Source organism: Danio rerio, chromosome 15, assembly GCF_052040795.2.
Source record: "Danio rerio strain M-AB ecotype USA chromosome 15, GRCz13ab, whole genome shotgun sequence".
Lineage (NCBI taxonomy): Eukaryota > Metazoa > Chordata > Actinopteri > Cypriniformes > Danionidae > Danio > Danio rerio.
This window is the reverse complement of record NC_141035.1, coordinates 21,672,374-21,690,719: the sequence shown is the minus strand read 5'-3', so window position 1 is coordinate 21,690,719 and position 18,346 is coordinate 21,672,374. Positions and strand designations below refer to the sequence as shown.

Genomic DNA, 18,346 nt, shown 5'->3' with positions numbered 1-18,346 from the left:
CTGATAAAGCCAACGCAATCTCACGGCAATTAGTAACTTTTTGATTTAGTGGCTAATTTGTATGAATTCGTACGATCTAATTTGTACAATTTAGTACAATCTGCTCATCAGCCAATGACAGTTGGGGTTAGGGGTGAGTTAGGTGCCACGCCTCCTTTTTAAAATCGTACATTTTCGTACGACTGAACTCGTACGAATTTGTACGAATTAGCCACTAAACTGACAAAACGTAAAATACTTACGTTTCCTCGTGAGATCAGGCTGGATAAAGCAGGAAATAAGCCAAATGAAAGTAAGAGTGTGGGCTTGGTGATTCATAAAGTGTAAGTCTACTTTTTTAATAGACAAAAAAAAAATACTGTGTCTCCTGCATTGAGGTGGAAAAAAATTATTATTGTTTACATAATTACCTTTAACCTACAGCCTCACATAGAGTCAATTTACTGTAATATCCAGAAAAGACTCAAGCAACTGCTGTCTCGATGAACAAAACACAACACGCCTCAGACTGTCATGAACAAGCTTGGGAGCATTTGCGGAGTCTGTACATAATTGGCAATAATGTTGTAAATCATATTGACATGATTGTGTGGGTTTCAGTTGAAATGGCTGTGTTTCGCCTATAAATAATTAATTCTGTTCAAACAGTAGCAATGCCAAGGTCACAGTTTGAGTCCTAGGTGCATGAACGAACTGATAAAACAAAGCAATTTGGAGAAATGTTAAACCAATTCAATGACCATAACTGGCAGCATGCAATAAAAACTGTTGACAGGCACTTAATTTGGTGAATCAGTGGGACGGTTCTAGAAATCACCCTCGTTGCTCTTACAAATAATAAACAAGTGGTAGTAGCTCAACTATGAGGAAACTGTGGGCTTCTACTATTAAGACAGCGTTTATTTCACCCAGGAGGATATTCACCACAGGACTGAAAGCATTAAAGTTATAACACTTGTATTTTGCGCTGACCTACCCTTTCTAAGAATTTATGACCAATCGATGACCCTCTCGAGAGGGACTTCATGCATGAACTTACAAACAGCAACTGAGAGACTGTATATAAATAACTTCACTGCTTCTTTTTTTCCTCTCATGGGTGTTTTGCCTTTTCATTAGGCAGAGATGTTCACAGTTATGCTTATGAAATGCTCTGATGGTAATGAGGCCTGTGTGAAATAAATGCAGTCAACGGAGATGCACACTAAGCAGAGAAACAATGTATATGTTTTTCTCATACATTATTCTGTACATTTCTTTAAATGAAAAGTTCACCCAAAAATTAAAATGCTGTCATCATTTAATCACAGCTTTTCCAAAACCATAAAAATGTATTTGTTGTGTTGAACACACACACAAAAAAAAAGAAAGAAAGAAGAATTTCGGTAACCAAACAGATCTTGCCACTCACCACTGCAATAGTTCGCATAATGGTTGTAAATGGGTGGCAAGATCTGCTTGGTTACATTTTTCTCTCTTTTTTTTTTATTTTTTTTTTTTTAGACATTTTTTTCAAAATGTTCATGAGTAAACAATGCCTGCATACTAAATCACAGCCTTAAGGACACTTTACATTGCAGCATCCATGCTACATGCTACAGTAATTAATATTATCACATATAGCATTTTGATGATAACTTTAATTTAGCACTATACCATCATGGTTGTACTCTGTGTTCATATAATAATAATAATAATATACTGGCTGCTTTTAGGAAACCCCTATATAACATATAAAACAAAGACATCCAGCTGTCTGTAGCCAAATAAAACATGACATAAATGTTTTAACTGACGAAACTTCAAAACATAAACATGTATCTCAGGTATTTTTATAATGTTTATAATGCAATATTAAATGGCATAATCTTTTTCACTATATACACTGAAAAAAAAATAAATAAAATTTCCATCGCTTGTGAATTGCTAGTGTTTTCCATTTATTTATGCTTTCGGTAACACTTTACAATAAGGTTCATTAGTTAATGCATTTACTAACATGAACTAATCATGAACAACACTTGTACAGCATTTATTAATCATAATTAAACATTTACTAATGCATTATTAACATTCAAGTCCATGCTTGTTAACATTAGTTAATGCCCTTATGGGTTAACATGAACTAACAATGAACTACTGTATTTTCATTAACTAATGTTTATTAACATGAATAAATACAGTAGTAGATGTATTGTTCATTGTTTGTTCATGTTAGTAAATGCATTACTTAACATTTACTGATGAACCTTATTGTAAAGCGTGACCATGCTTTCGAACTGCGGTGTGGGATGTTGACCTCATTACTTATTATGGTATAAATTACAAACTACTTGATAACGAGCCACAGTACTTTTTCTTTTATTTTATATATTTCTTTATATGTATGTTATATCTAAAAATATATATTATTTAAACAGTTTTCAAATAATAAAGTTTTTAAACAGACACTGCAGAGATCACGGTCTCATAAAGTGATCTGAAAGTTTAAATAAATGAAAAATACATCTCGAGTCACAAGCAACTGATAATATATTTTTATGGTGTAGTATATATAACATTCTAATATCTGTTTCTTTCTGTAATAAGGCACATCTGTTCACAGAAGTTATTTTAAACACCTGATTGACACTTTAACTTAAGCTTGAATTAAAAAGTATGTTGTTGATCTCTGCTCTGTCGACTTTTGATGTTGAAATAATATAATGTAATGCATAAGAAATAATATATAAAGAAATATGTATGTAAAATAAGAGAAAATGTACTGGTAGTTCGATACAAGAATTTTGTAGCATACTATACAACACCAGTCTAGACAATAAATCACTTAATAATGCTAATAATACTTTTTCAACTATTCAAGGTTAAAAGTTGGTGGAAGAAAGATCAAGTGCTATTTAAAACCATAAATAAAGCGGGGGGAAAAACATGAATCACAAAAAATTGAAAACTGCTAATTTGAAGATATTGTTTTACAGTGTGACATTTTTTATGGTATAGTGTAATTCAGTGGGTAGTTTTTGTAAAGATGTTGTTATCAGCACTTTAGTATAAGATGATATAGTAAATACTAATGCTTTTGAACTACACTACCTGACAAAAGTCTTGTCACCTATCCAAGTTTTAGAAACAATAACTTGACTTCTAGTGGATTATTTGGTATCGAAGTGGCTTATATGAAAGGCAAACGCCTCGAGATTACACTTATTTTAATAAAATAAAATATGATTATGTCTTAATTTTTAATTATTTAATTAGGACAGTAAGCTCTGACTTTACTTAGACAAAAGTCTTGTCACATCATGCCATGGTGCAGTGGAAAAAGATTTAATATTGTGTATGTCTCCCATGAGCTTGGACGACTGCATCCATACATCTCTGCAATGACTCAAATAACTTATTTATGAAGTCATCTGGAATGACAAAGAAAGCGTTCTTGCAGGACTCCCAGAGTTCAAGATTATTTGGATTCATCTTCAATGTCTCCACTTCATCTTACCCCAGACATGCTTAATAACATTCATGTCTGGTGACTGAGCTGCCCAATCCTGGAGCTGTTGATGTTGCTATCCACTCTGCAGATCTCTAGCACACCCCCATACTGGATGTAACCCCAAACCATGATTTTTCCTTCACCAAACTTGACAGATTTTTATGAGAATCTTGGGTCCATGCGGCTTCCAATAGGTCTTCTGCAGTATTTGTGATGTTTCGGATGCAGTTCAACAGATGATTCATCAGACAAATCTTCCTTCTGCCACTTTTCCAAATGATCAACTAGAAAAGTCAAGTTATTATTTGTTGCTTTTACAACTTGGATTGACGACAAGACTTTTGTCAGGTAGTGTATGGCATTGTAACATGTATTATAATGCATAATACACTTTGGTAATAAATACTACAGTATATTGCAGTAGGTATTAACTATACTGATAAACTATAATAAATATTGTAGTAGTGTTTAATTTAGTAAACTGTGGTGTATTATAGTATAATATATACAGTAGCTGTAGAAAACAACAGTAGTTGGTGTTTTATTGTATAATACCAGAGTTGTTGTTTTACTATAGTAACTAGTTTCATGCGGGAGCTATGATAGGCCTGCTTTAAGGGTTATCATTTTGTTCAAAACCCTAAATGCTATGAACGAGCTGCATTAATAGTACTGCTTCCTTTAGCAAGCAGTACTAATTATAATTGGATTAACTGGATTAATAGTTTCTTATTAGTCATAAAGGTTCTTAAGGTGCCAAAAGTGGAACAAAAGTGCAAGTCATCTGGCTCGTCTCCTCATTCCAAATGCACCCAAGCTCAATTATACACTAACACGCTGCTGTTTCTGCTCCGATTTTTTTTCTCTCTCCTCATGTTTCACTTATTGTAATTAGCTTTGGCACAGAATTTCACGACATATGTTTACAGCATTGCCAAACCACGAATCTCAACGAAACGTGCTATCAGGTAATTCATCCTCAGTATGACAAATGAGTCTATTTTAATGATTATGCGAGGCAGAAATCGAACGTTTCTATATAAAGTGGCGCAAAGCACATGGATTTCTTGTCGGAAATCAGTGAACGTCAAAGACACAACTGCGGTTTGAACATTAATACCTCTTTTTATTAAGACAGTACTGCTCCATTTCTGTAAAAACGTATTTTCATGGTCAAATACAAAGTGTAATCGGGAACATAGCTTTAATTATACACAGGAGTACAAACTACAGAGATGAGACAAAATATCTGACATAAAACGTATGGAAACCATGACGGAAGGTTCTGGGTGGTACAGGCGCTTGGTAAATGTACACACTAAAATTCACGTCTTCGATTTATTTTCTTTAAATAAACCTATCATCTGCTGTGACCTAGCTATACAAAGAAATATGAACATTTACACAGTGCACAGCATCTGATGTACAGATAAAACATGTCCGACATGCTCTATTCTGTGTTTTTTTTTTCTTCTCTTGTTTGTTTAAGAATAACTTAAGTCTCTTCTTTTAGATATGGGGCATCACTTTTGCATTCTACCTGAGATGCAAAAAATGAATTCATAGATAGACAGACCTGAGACAGGGCAGAATCAAACCTACACTGAAGGTATGTTTGCGTGTGCATGTTTTTTTTTTTTTCTTCTTCTTCAGGTTTGGGCAGTTTTAGATCATTTAGCATTTGATTAATCATAAAGTAAACATTACAAAAAGGAAAGGAGTAAAGTGGCTGTATGGGCTGGAGGATCTGCTCATGTTATGGTTGTTTGTAGACCCCACTCCTCATTTGACATGTGAAATATCTTCATGCCATTGCAGTTACATCATGATCATTGACAAAATGTATAGTATACATTTAGAAATGACATTTTTAAATACAAAACGGGTGCAAAAATTAAACATTTTGCATGCTACGGTTCAAAATTTTGGGGCTGGTACTTTTAATGCTTTGAAGGATTACACACCAAGGCTGTGTTTTTAAAATACAGGAAGAGTAGAAAAAACAGCAACAGTGAAATTGTATTACAGTTTAAAATAGGTTTTCTGTTTAAATATATGTTAAAATGTAATTTATTTCTGTGATGGAAAAGCTAAATTTGTAGAAGTCTTTAGTGAGTATGTTTACATGGACAACAATAATCCAAATTTTAATACGATTAAGACAATACTCTGATTAAGAGTCTACTATGTAAACAGCGATTTTTGATTAATTGAATCTGATTAAGGTCATAATCAAACTAAAGAGAAAACGGATTAAGACATGTGGAGAATGAGAATTTTAGTCACATTATTGAAGTGCAGTACAGACATGTAAACACCTTATCAAACTATTACCATTGTGCAGTATTTTTTACCACAATTTGCGACAGGATATACTATTAGGATAGTCAAACATGGCTGTTTGACACTATTTTCTGCACCTTCCGAGTCAGTGAATGACCACAGACACCTGCATCACAAAATGCTAATACTGCGGTGTGCAGTATTAAATTCCATTAAAACGACACTCTTCCAGCAGTAATACTCACCTGCAATATCTCGTTTATCATGGGAGCATACATCCTTAATGAAAGTGAAAGTGCCAAACTGCAGTTAAAGTCAACAAATTAAAACCGAAACACCATAATTTACATGAAACTCCGGAGTGAAATGTGGACAATGCGGCCACGCAATTACGTTAATCAAATATGTGCTATAACATGTAAAATGGGATCAGGAACATTCAAAAAGCAACTCTTGTAAACACCTTAATCATATTACTGTCTTATTCAGATTAAAGCAAATAATTTGATTACTGATGTCCATGTAAACATCCTCAATTCAGGATTCTTCGATGAAAAGTAATAATAAATATTCATAAAATATACTTTGCAATATTAGACATGTATTTGGTTTCACTTATAATCAATTTGATCCATGCTTAATTAATAAAAAAATTAGTTAAATTAATTAAAATATTATAAGCCAAAAAATAAACAAAAACTATTTTAGTTATAATTTTCAACTTAGAAAATTATCTGAAATGTTTTTTGACCATCAAATCAACATCTTACAATGATTATTTTAGTTTTCCTAAAAAAAATAAAAAAAATAAAAACTGATTAATGCATTTTTGTTGAATAAAAATAATCTAATTCTGTATTAATATTATTAAAAAAATCTTTTTGGCCCCAAATTTTTGAATGGCAACTGATTTCTCTGTTTTATTTATTGTTTAAATGACATTTTTAGGGGCTTAATTTAACTTTGATTCTCTTGCATTCAAAATATTCACTGTAAAACCCAACAGTCAACTTGAAATCAAATGAAATAAGTTTAGTTAATTCAAAATCTACTGAAAGTTAATTCTACTCATTTGAAAAGAGTTTTGAACTTAGTTTTGAAGGTAATGCGTTCGTCAAATAACTCATTACTTCAACTTAAATGGAGTAAGTTCACAGTTCTTATATAGATTAGTTTTTAAACTAAAATGGTTTGTTGCAATCGGTATCCTCAAACAATTTGAGTTGTCTTAACTTATTGAATCTTACAGTACTCATTTGGTTTGAGTTTTCTTCATTGGGTTTTACTTTGCTCAAATTGATTCATTTACTCAAATGGATTAAGTTTACAGTACTCATTTGGATTAGTTTTTTAACTGAAATGGTTTGTTGCAATCGGTTTCCTCAAATCGGTTTCCTGGTTGAGTTACCTTAACTTTTTGGGTTTTACAGTGTAATACGATAATATGTTCAAATAAATCTGTTGCTGTATGACACCACAAATTACTGTGAAACAGACAATGTCAACAAAAGGAAACAGTTTCTCTATAACCAAATATAAAAAGTGGCATTAGCTACAAGAGCCTCGCACACATATACCATAATTTATTAGCTAATAACGCTCATCTGTCAGATAATCCCAGAAATACAACTGAGAAAATAAGAAAATAAACAAACAAACCAAAAAAATAGCACTTGATAATACACAAATTCATGTAAACGCTATGACCAAACAATTTTGTCACAAGGATTTTACAATGTTAACCGTTACTCTCACCATAACTCCGAAATCCCCCCTCCCCCATCCCAATGCATTTAAATCACAAACAATACGTATCTGTCCTACCGTCTAGGACACCAAACGAAGGCCAAAGATATGAAACGAAGCCTGATATGAGAGTAATAAATCACCTACTGCATACTAACTCTACAATAATGTAATAATCTCAGGTTCTATACATCTGTAATACCTTTAGAAGTGATAAAACATAATACCTGTGAAAAATCCTCCCACTCACACACATACGTGCAAAATAAAGCATGTTGGATGAGATAAACAAACTGGCAAGTCCAAACTATTGCATTATTGTAGAGTTATTACATTCAGTCTGGCATCTACGCATTGAAGGAATGGAGAATAAGAGCTGCTAAACTGAAACGGCCACAAATGTGAGTATGGCTTACAACATACAGGCTCCATCTATTTCATTTAGTACACTTTTTTTTAACAGTTTTTTTTTTTTTTTTATGTCACTATGAGAAGCGCACAGAAGCACTAACAATAGTCAGGCAAACTCACTGACCTCCACCTCAAACTGAGCCTACTGAGTGAGAACAGGCTAAAAATGAAAGCTATTTTACACTCTGGGATAGATATGTTTTGTATCGTTTTGAATCTACAGCTGAGCCGCTCTGCTCTCTTCTTTTTGCTTTGGCTTTTATTTGAATGCTGCTTGGGCGTAATTATAATAAATGAGTCTGCGAGAGGAGCGGCTATATGGATAAATGCAACACAAGCCGGAATGAATATCAACACAAGCCGATTATAATCACATACGTTACATCTAAGGAACAATTAGGGCTGTCAATCGCCGAAAGGTTTTAATCAAGTCAACGTATGCTGATGAATTAATTCGATTATTTCAAATTAGGCTTCAGGAGACTTTGTTTGTTTTAGTTCTGTGTGTCTGGATAAAAGTCTAGCACGCCACAATCAACAGTGAATCATTGTGTAATTGAAGCTGTCAATCTGTCAGGAATGAGGCTGTCAATGTATTTATGTTTGCATATGTACTGTATATGAGAGATGTATTGATTGAAGTAATGTTTTGATATGTTAAGCTGTCAGCCTTGATGTCAACAGAAGCCAACTGTAATTACTCAAAACTAATAATAGTTCCTTTAAAAGTTTTAATCAATCTGTATAGTTCATTTAATGCAATTATTTCAAGCTAGAAGACATTATGTTGTTTATTTCCATTTTATTCCATATTTCATATCAATTATGTTACACTTTATTGTAAATCATGTTGTAATTGAAATCAATCTGCCAATTAACAAATGACTTTTATATTCTTGTTGTTATTTCCTCTTTGTAATGTTTTTAATGTGACTAGTAGCTAGATTTAGGGTGCTTTCACACCTAGACTTTTGTTTCAGAACATGTCTCGTTTGCCCAGTTAGCACCGTTCGTTTGGCATATGTGAATGCAGCAACTGCGCTCGGATCCGTGCCAAAACGATCGGTCCGAGATTGCCTGAATGAGGTCATCTTGGCTCGACTGAAACAAACTCTGGAGCGGATCGATTGTAGTGAGAAAGCGATACGATCCGAGCCCGGCTATATCACAGTGTTTTATGGATATGTAGTTGGCATATGGCTATATGAAGAGAATTATGAGTAGGGCGGGAGGTCATTCCAGACATCCCAAGTCTCCCGGAAGTTTTGGGAGTCTCCTGCAAATGCACAGCAAACAAGTGATAATCTCCCGGTAATCGCGCATCTCCCTCCCGGTCCTTAAATACATCACGCACCCTTCTCACCCCTCCTCACCTAACGCTATCTCACTGCAATTCGTAACTTTTTGATTTGTGGCTAATTCGTATAAATTTGTATGATCTAATTCGTACAGTTTAGTATGATTTGCTCATCAGCCAATGACGGTTGGGGTTAGTGCTGGGGTTAGGTGCCACACCTCCTTTTTAAAATGGTACATTTTCGTATGACTTAACTCATACGAATTTGTACGAATTAGCCACTAAACTGACAAAACTAAAAATACTTAAACTTTCTCGTGAGATCTCGGCACGCACCCTGTCAAACACCACCAAACTACCACTCCCCGACAGCTAAGCAGGAATCTGCAAAAAAAAAAACTGAAACTCTGACCAATGTGAGCAGAGTTTACTCACATATGACTTGTTTTAGCTCTTGTTTTAGTTTCAATTTTAATCTATGTTTCGGAACAAATAAATCGATTCACCGGTGTGAAAGCACCCAGATATTTATTTATTTTTTTAATAACATTTAATAACATTTCCTCCAAATGTTAAATGAAAATATTGTAATTTGGAGCGTTTTTTTTTCTAAAATAAATAAATAAAAATACATAATATCAATAATAATTATATATATGTGAAATGTACATCGAAAATGAGCATTATTCTCAGCCTCCTTTGTTTATAAGTTATTTCTCTTTGAAGACTATGAGAGGAAGGAATTCTTTGCCCTAAAAGCGAAATTACTTAACCTATACACTGGAGCCTGACAAAATTATCAATTTAAAAGAAAAATTTTAGACACCATTTGCTGGAATCAGCAAGAAATTAAAGATTCAAATCAAGACCTTAAACACATCTGTTTAGCTGTGCCCTTACTAAATGAGCACTGTACTACGTCCGACAGATCACACTATTATGTCTTTCTTTTCTTTTACATTCTTTTAAAACCTGTTTAACACATTTTAAACTGCTTTTATTCACTGTTATAATTTGTCTTTCTTTTCTTTTTCATTCTTTTAAAACCTGTTTAACACATTTTAAACTGCTTTTATTCACTGTTATAATTTGTCTTTCTTTTCTTTTTCATTCTTTTAAAACCTGTTTAACACATTTTAAACTGCTTTTATTCACTGTTATAATTTGTTTTTTATTTTCTTATACTTGTTTCTTTTATTCCTGTTTATGTAAAGCACTTGGAATTATTACTGTTTATGAAATGTTCTATATAAATGAATTTGGCTAGCAACATGTCTGAAAATTTAGCACTTTTTTTTTAAAGAAAAAACAAACAAGCAAAAAAAAAAAAAACAATGCTCTAAATAATAACTTTTTCATTTTAATTTAGTAAGAAATGTCATAATTGGTCTTAATATTTTCTCCATAGCTGTATATAATAATAATAATAATATAAATTTTGTCATGTCATTGCCAAATTTGGGTAATATTTTAATGATTTAATAAACGAAATAATAGTAGTAATGTGTTCGATTGACAGCCCTAATATCAACACAAGCTGATCATAATCACATACAGTATATCCAATAAATATTGCAACAATGCAATACTGCTGCTGAATGTTGTTGGTCACAAAAAAGAGAGAGAAAAAAAGGTTTCTATCATCTCTAACTCGTTCTCTGGGGGACTAAGGAGAGCAACAGGCAATTTGCCAAATAAATTACTTGGAATCAATCCGTGAAAACAACCCAAGCGATCATTCTGTGACTGAATCTTACATCGAAACTTGGTGCGCGGCTTTCTTTCAGACCTGCAGACAGAACAGCATGAGAGAGAGCTTTAAGATGTGCTAGCAATTAAAAAAATGAAATGAAAGGAGAGAAAAAAAAAACGTGGATTCAGACCATTGGAGAGACAGTAGCTTGTGGGTGTCCTGATGAAAGTGGGAACTTCAGTAAGAACAGAACAAGGCACAAAATTCTTAGCAAATGTTTAAACGGAACAAAACCGGCCCCAGCAGGAGGTGTTGGATGGTGAAGCGGTCTAAAATTGAGCTCTCCTAGTGCTCTGCCATCCCACACCCCGTCCGTCTCGATGGCAGCAGCGTCTCTTCAGCTGCGCAGGTGTGAATCCAGCCTGATTGAATCCCACAACCCCTTCCTCCCAAACCCAGCAGTCCACAGTTTGCTGTTCAGCACTGGAAGCTAACAGGTCTAGTTCCAGTTAAATGTAGTATTCCTTCTTGTCATCCGAATTGTTGTGTCCGCCCTCTGCGTTGATGATGGCAGTGTCGGCGTCCGCCGCGTCATCCGCTCCTTTAGCTTCGTGGGTGAAGTAGGTCCCTTAAAAAAGGAACATTCGTTAATAATACTTTATTTTGATGGGTTACTTTATTATTTGAACTACTGAGTGTAAAAATACAAAGAAATTCATGACAATCAGATGGAAAACTGGGTAAATAACTAACTAATGATGGCAAAATGTAAAAACTTTTAATCCAAAGCTCTTGGTTGTATCTAGAAAAAAAGTACACTACAAAAATTGTGTATATTTTTCAGAGTGTAGGGAGACAGGCTCTCTATATAGATCTGTGCTTCAGAAATATATATATATATATATATATATATATATATATATTATAAGGAAGCTGAAAAGCATGTAAAGAAAGACAGTTGTTTAGTTAAACTTGTTAAGAAATGCATGCCAAATGTTGTAATACAGTCAATATTCCAACAATGATAATGCTTAAATGTTTGTAAATATATGCATGTTTTGCAATAAAATGAAAATGCGTTGTTTCCATAGATACAACCAAAAATGTACACACAAACTAACATATTTTCTCCTTTGTCTTTAATACAATTGTGTAATTTTGCATTATGCTTTCAAAATAAGTTATTTAAGAATGATTGTGAACAAATGGGTTTAGCACAATCATACTGTATACATTAATTAACACTCTCGAAACACACAACAGGTCCATGCTTAAAGATTTTTCAGGTACAATTAAAAAAAATCTAAAACTTCTCAACATTTAATAGTTCTCTAACAGATACTTCCCTACCTTTAAATAACTTTGTACATCAGCTTATACTACATCTCTAAAAAATTGTTTTCTGTGAACAGTGTTAAGCAGTAACGTCACTACAAGTAGTGATGCTACTAGCTTAACTACATTTGTCAGTAGCGTGGCGGTAGCGCTGCTACTTTCTAAATCAAATTGCTTTTCAGTAGCAAAGGTATTTTTTAATCAAGAAGCATCCACACAATCTACATTTACCAATCGCAGATCAATAAATAATGACATTGACATTCAATCCATATTGGCAAAAATGAAGATTTCTTCTTACTGTTTTACAGAGGTGTACAACACGTGTACGCTTTGGGGTGCGTTTCCCAAAACCATTGTCAGCCAACTAAGGTCGTAAGTTCCGTCGTTACAAATATAGTTTGTTGATTTGCCATTTCCCAAATCCGTCACTCTAACGAACATTCGCAAACTGCGTCGCAAACTTGAGAACTCACAACTACAGCTCTGGAGCTGTCGTTAGAAACATAGTTCCTGGCTGTGTTCTATTTCCACTTATCCCCCCTATGCCCTATTCATTAAGAACATTCTAACATTCAAAGTTGGAATTATTAAAAATAAAAAAGCATCTAAAAGGTAAAAGGTCATCTCTCTTTGGTGTAATTTGCTTCCAAACTATTTTCACAGTTCCGTTTCAGTGATCTTCATGTTTACATTTGTGCTCCCTTCGCAGTGCACTTTAAAAACATTGATATCATTTTTATCACAACCTCATGGCGAAAGCTATAGGTGACATATTATTTAAAAGTGGAATTTATTGTACGTCTCCCAAGCTTGTGAAAACAAAAAGCATACGTTAATTCTTTTAATTTATAATGGGTTATTTATTAAATATCTGTATTTTATATGACATGGGCCTGCTGGTTAGAACATTTCTGCAGTGGTTTAAATGTCTCAAATTGTAAAAGTAGACTTTTGAAAAAAAATTTATTAAAATAAACAAGGGCCAACTTAATAATAATAATAATTACTATCATCATCATCATCATCATCATTAGTATTATAAATAATATTATTAAAGTATGTTTTTTTTCATTTATAATAATAAATAGCCTCATTATTTATTAATATGATTTATATATGAGATTAGAATACGTATTAGCTTTTGTAATTGATATGTTTTAGAATAGAATATTATAATGTTCAACTTCTCAATAATATTAGTAAAGCAAACATAGGCCCTATGTGCCTTTACATATTTTTCAGTTAATATGGAAAGCCAGTGCATGTTTTTACCAAATCTAATATTGGACTTTATTTAAAATGTGTGTGCGTATAAAACAATATAATTTGCACAAAGAAATTATGGGTTTTTCTCTAAAGAAGTTGTTATTTCACCCCATTTAGAGCATCATTATGGGCGTTTTACGTTATAACTAACATGGTTTAAGCGATGAATCTGCGACAGAGAAACTACCGGTTTTGGGAAACATTTGTCACTACATAGTTCTTTTCCCAAACGATGCATCGTACTATAATTGTTCAGCCGCAAGTTATATTGTTGTTTGGGAAACACACCCCTGGTCGGTGTTGTCGATTAGCAGAAAACTAATTCGACTAACATGATAAATTTGTATTATGGAAAGATCTTGGAATTAATCTAGATTAATCTAGATTAAAATGGCTCATTTGAATTCTGCCGAAGGCATTCAGAATATGTGTGCTACCCAAATAATAAGTCTTTGAGAACGGGTTTCTCAAGCCAGGTGGCGCATTAGACCAGGGGCTCATCAGCTTTTTACAAAATGCATCACAAAAACTGTGCTTGAGAAACTGTTCTACTATAATAATTGGTGATGAAAATAAATGATGTTCAATAAGATGTGCTTGTGTTTACCTACAGTTTATTCAGTTAAACATGCATTTTGAACTGTAGGCCTACATAAGCTCAAAACAGCGATTTTTGATCACCTTAATCCGACTAAAGTCATAACTGAACTAAACAGAAATTGAATTAAGACATGGATGATTCATATATTAGTGGCATTATTGAAGTAAACACTGCAATCAAACTATTACCATCATGTAATACTTTTTGCCATATTTTCTGACAAGATCCACACACACGGCTGTCAGTAAAGGACCGTGCACATAAAAAAAAAATTACTATTTTACTATATATATATATATATATATATATATATATATATATATATATATATATATATATATATATATATATATATATATATATAAGGCTTATTCCTAAATATTTTCCTTTACTATAAATTACTATAGTGTTTTAAATGTGTAACCGCTTTTATTGGTATTTATATAGCCTACACCAGTGCAGCCATTTGACGTCTCTCTTTGCTACTCAGCAATGTATAAAACAATGTAAAGACACCAGGCTTTAGTTTCCCTGTTTCTCCCATTTTTTAAATAAGAGTCCCATATAGGCTACATCAGAAAAAGGGGCTCGTGGTATGTTATTTCAATGTACCGAACTCTTATTATTCAGCTATTGTACGCTTACGTACATCCAGATTTTCATTATATGCACCTTTAAACAGTCAGTGTAAACCAGCAAAATAAAGTTGAACACATTTGTCACTGTCAGTAATAATAATAAAAAAAATCAGGCCAAGCCAGAATCATGCTTGTGATTTACCTTTGTGTCTGGCGAAATATCGGCCAAGAACAATCAGGAGACAAAGCATGGCGAACACAACCACTGCGACAACTCCGCCGATGACGGCATGATCAATTTTCTGTGGCGCTCCATCTGCTCTTGAATCTGCATCAGAGAGAAACACAAACACACATACACATAAATTTATAGCCCCATGCACTGCTTTCGGTTGGGAATTCAGTTTGAGATTCCATGGAATAACTGCCAAATTATACTGCTTTAAATCAATTCATTAATGACAGTTAATTAACAGTCATCCTTATGCAAAACATCATAAGCCTGAAATGCAGTGTTGAGACTCCAAAACACCTCTCTGTGTATCTGACAGACGGTTTTCACGTACTCCTGTTTGTGCCATTTCCTGTAAATGTGTAAATAGCATGACACAGACTAACACATACTCAAACACAGTTTGTTTGTTTGATGCTGAAACCTCAGCTGTCTGAGCCAGCACTGACACTCGGGAGATAAAGTTGCCAGCCTGTGATGGTTTTAATGAAATAGATAACATTGATACATTAAAATGTGTGAAAATGAATGTCTGCAATGAGCAAACACTACAGAAAATGCCAAATACGTAGTTTTAAGAGTTGTCAATTTTACAGATAAAAACAAAACAAAACACGGTGGCTTAGTGGTTAGCACTCTCGCCTCACAATAAGAAGATCACTGGTTCGAGTCCCGGCTGGTTCAGTTGGCATTTCTGTGTGGAGTTTTCATGTTCTCCCGTGTTTGCATGGGCTTCCTTCAGTTTCCCCCAATATCCAAAGACATGCTCTTTAGGTGAATTGACTAAACAAAAATGTATGTGTGTGTGTTTGTGTATGGGTTATTCCCAGTACTGAGTTGTGGCTGGAAGGGCATCCACTGTGTAAAACATATGCAGAAATAGTTGGCGATTCATTCCACTGTGCCAACCGCTGATTAAAAAAAAGGACTAAGCTGAAGGGAGTTGGAAGAGTTTCTATGTTTTATACAGTAAAAACAGTGATATTGCGACGTATGATGACAAGTAAGGCATAATGTACATCCAGATGGCAATTATTGCAGATTAAGCCCCGACAGGGTGATCAGGGCAGCAATGTGAAGCTGAAGAGTCTTATTTCAACCTGAATGGGTTTATTTTGCATTAACAGCTGTCTAGATGTACATTAACCTGCTTATTACCCAGCTCCTTCCCACATAAGTAAATAATTGAACACTGGATATTGATTTGAGTTAAAATATTTTATTAGCTCACTAACAGCAAACAGCTTCTGTGAGGAATACAGTTACTAGCAATAAACAAAACGAAAGAACAAGCTTAAACTAGATGAACATTTAAGTGCCACAGTACAGTCATGCCAATTGTTTCATTTTCAATACCAACTGTAACAGAACTGACACAAGAAGAATAGAATTTAAGAGTTATAATAATAATAATAATAATAATAACAATATTAGTAATAATAAATCAATTAATATTAATTAATACCACACACAAACATGCACACACAAGCAAGCACATGCACACACTGATTTTAGCTTTTAGAATTTAGATTTTCATTTGTTTAGACCAAACAGCACTTTTAATTTTATTCTTGGTTTATTCCAGTTCATGTATGCAGCCAATTACTTTTTATTTGAGCATTTTGTTGTTGTGGCTTTTATGGTTAAAGTTATTTTATTTGAATTTTTTTCAAGAGGTTCATGCAAGAGAACAGACAGAAAATAAACCCTGCTCACCTTCTAATTACACATTAAGTTCCCTGATGAAGTGCCTAGCAACCAAACCACAAGAAAACACGCAGACCCCGAGAGCGAGGACTGAAAGCGCCTCTACACAACCCAGACTATATGTTTTCCTCCATATTACTCATTCCATTTTGTAATCAATAGCGTTTCATCAGGCATTAGAGCAATAAAAGGTGACCTTTCTTTCCATTTTTAGAATCTGCACCAGTTGAGCCTTCAGTGACTGATCTGCCATCACTTAACATCTTATAATCAGCATTTCATTGCAAAATGGTACTGTCCATCTAATAGATGCATTCAATAACTGAATGCATATCAATTTGTTTGTAAAGTCTGATATCATGCCACACCTTTGGGTCCAGATGCTCTTCTATAAATAAATAACTAAATAAATTAATAAATTAATAAATAAATAAATAAATAAATAAAGAGCAATAATATACTTTATATGCCCATATTTCAATAGTGGTGCATGGATATATGAATCAATATAATAGAAACATTACACATTTAAATTTTCTGTTAATCAAAATATTGAGATACTTTGTTTTAACAACTGATTTGATCAATTCTCTGTAATCTTTTTATAGGAGAAATCTAAAATAATTTGTTAAAAAAATAACATTATCAATATTTTTCTTACTAAAACATTAAAAACAGTTCAAATTCCTGAATTTATATTTAGTTAAATAGCCATTGTTTTTTTTTAGATAATTGCTGCACATTTGGGTTCCATCAAGTAAACCAACACCTGGCACCCAGTAATTGGTATTTCAGCCCATAATGAACAAACTAGATCCAACAGTTCCTGTCAGTTTTTGGGTTTTGCTTAAGAAACTTCCTTTTTAATGTCACCTCAAAAGTTTTCAATTGGGTGACATCAGGGCATTAAGAGGGCCACTCCATTACCCCAATCTTTTTTTTAGCTGAAACCAAGGTGATGCTTGGTTGACACCATGCAAACAAGCTCTTCTGATACACCCGTTTCCGCCTGCAGCAAACCAGCAGATCCAGCCCAGCAAGATGCAGCTTTGATATGAGCCACAGTGGTTTGTGCATTGATATAGGACAGGGAAGCCCCGCATTGCATCATGTTGCACCAGAGGCTCCTCTCGTGGCACTGGCAGTCTGTTCCCAGTGCTAATTAGCATGAGACTGGGAATGAACAGAGCGGAGAGGAGCTCTGTCACATTGCATTCTCTCCGCAGAGCTCCTGTTCTCCACCTCCTCCTGCTCTCCGCTCCTCCTCTCCTCCCCCTGCTGCCTCCTGCCTGACACCCGCTGATAAATTAGCTGTCCAGGGGCACGGATATCTTAGCCTGCGACAGGAAATTTTGGAGGGAATACAATTTTCGGCGAATATAATGTGCACGTGTAATGGCAAACTCGCATTTAAGATGTCAGCTGGAGAGTTCTGCTGTTTAGTGTTCCCATAACAGCCAATCAGCTGCTGTTGTGTTATTCAGCAAAGAACAGGTCTATATGTGCATGTGTTAAATGGCACGTGGCAGGGTTTACAAACTGTAATTGGGATAGGCAGGCACCAGGATATGAGTAGGATCATGCACTGCCTGTCAAAATTATAATTAAGAATGTTTTTGAAAGGAAGTCATAAAATGATTTAACCTTTAAAATGAGAGAGCACTTAGCATTCACAGGAGTTTTGTGTTGTAAGCTACAAAC

General features: G+C 34.1%; 1 protein-coding gene across 6 annotated transcripts in view; it reads right to left on the bottom strand.

Annotated features, from left to right (window-relative positions):
- Positions 1-4,594: 4,594 nt before the first annotated feature.
- The window catches only part of cadm1b (cell adhesion molecule 1b), a gene marked incomplete at its 5' end in the record, with an annotated part of 352,349 nt that continues 338,597 nt past the window's right edge, over positions 4,595-18,346 (bottom strand). For 3 of the 6 annotated variants that reach the window (NM_001441347.1, NM_001441348.1, NM_001441349.1), the window contains 2 exons: positions 4,595-11,551; positions 14,909-15,034. In NM_001441347.1, coding sequence (NP_001428276.1) covers positions 11,433-11,551; positions 14,909-15,034 — 245 coding nt within the window. In that variant the 3' untranslated portion in view covers positions 4,595-11,432. 6 annotated transcript variants of the gene reach the window in all.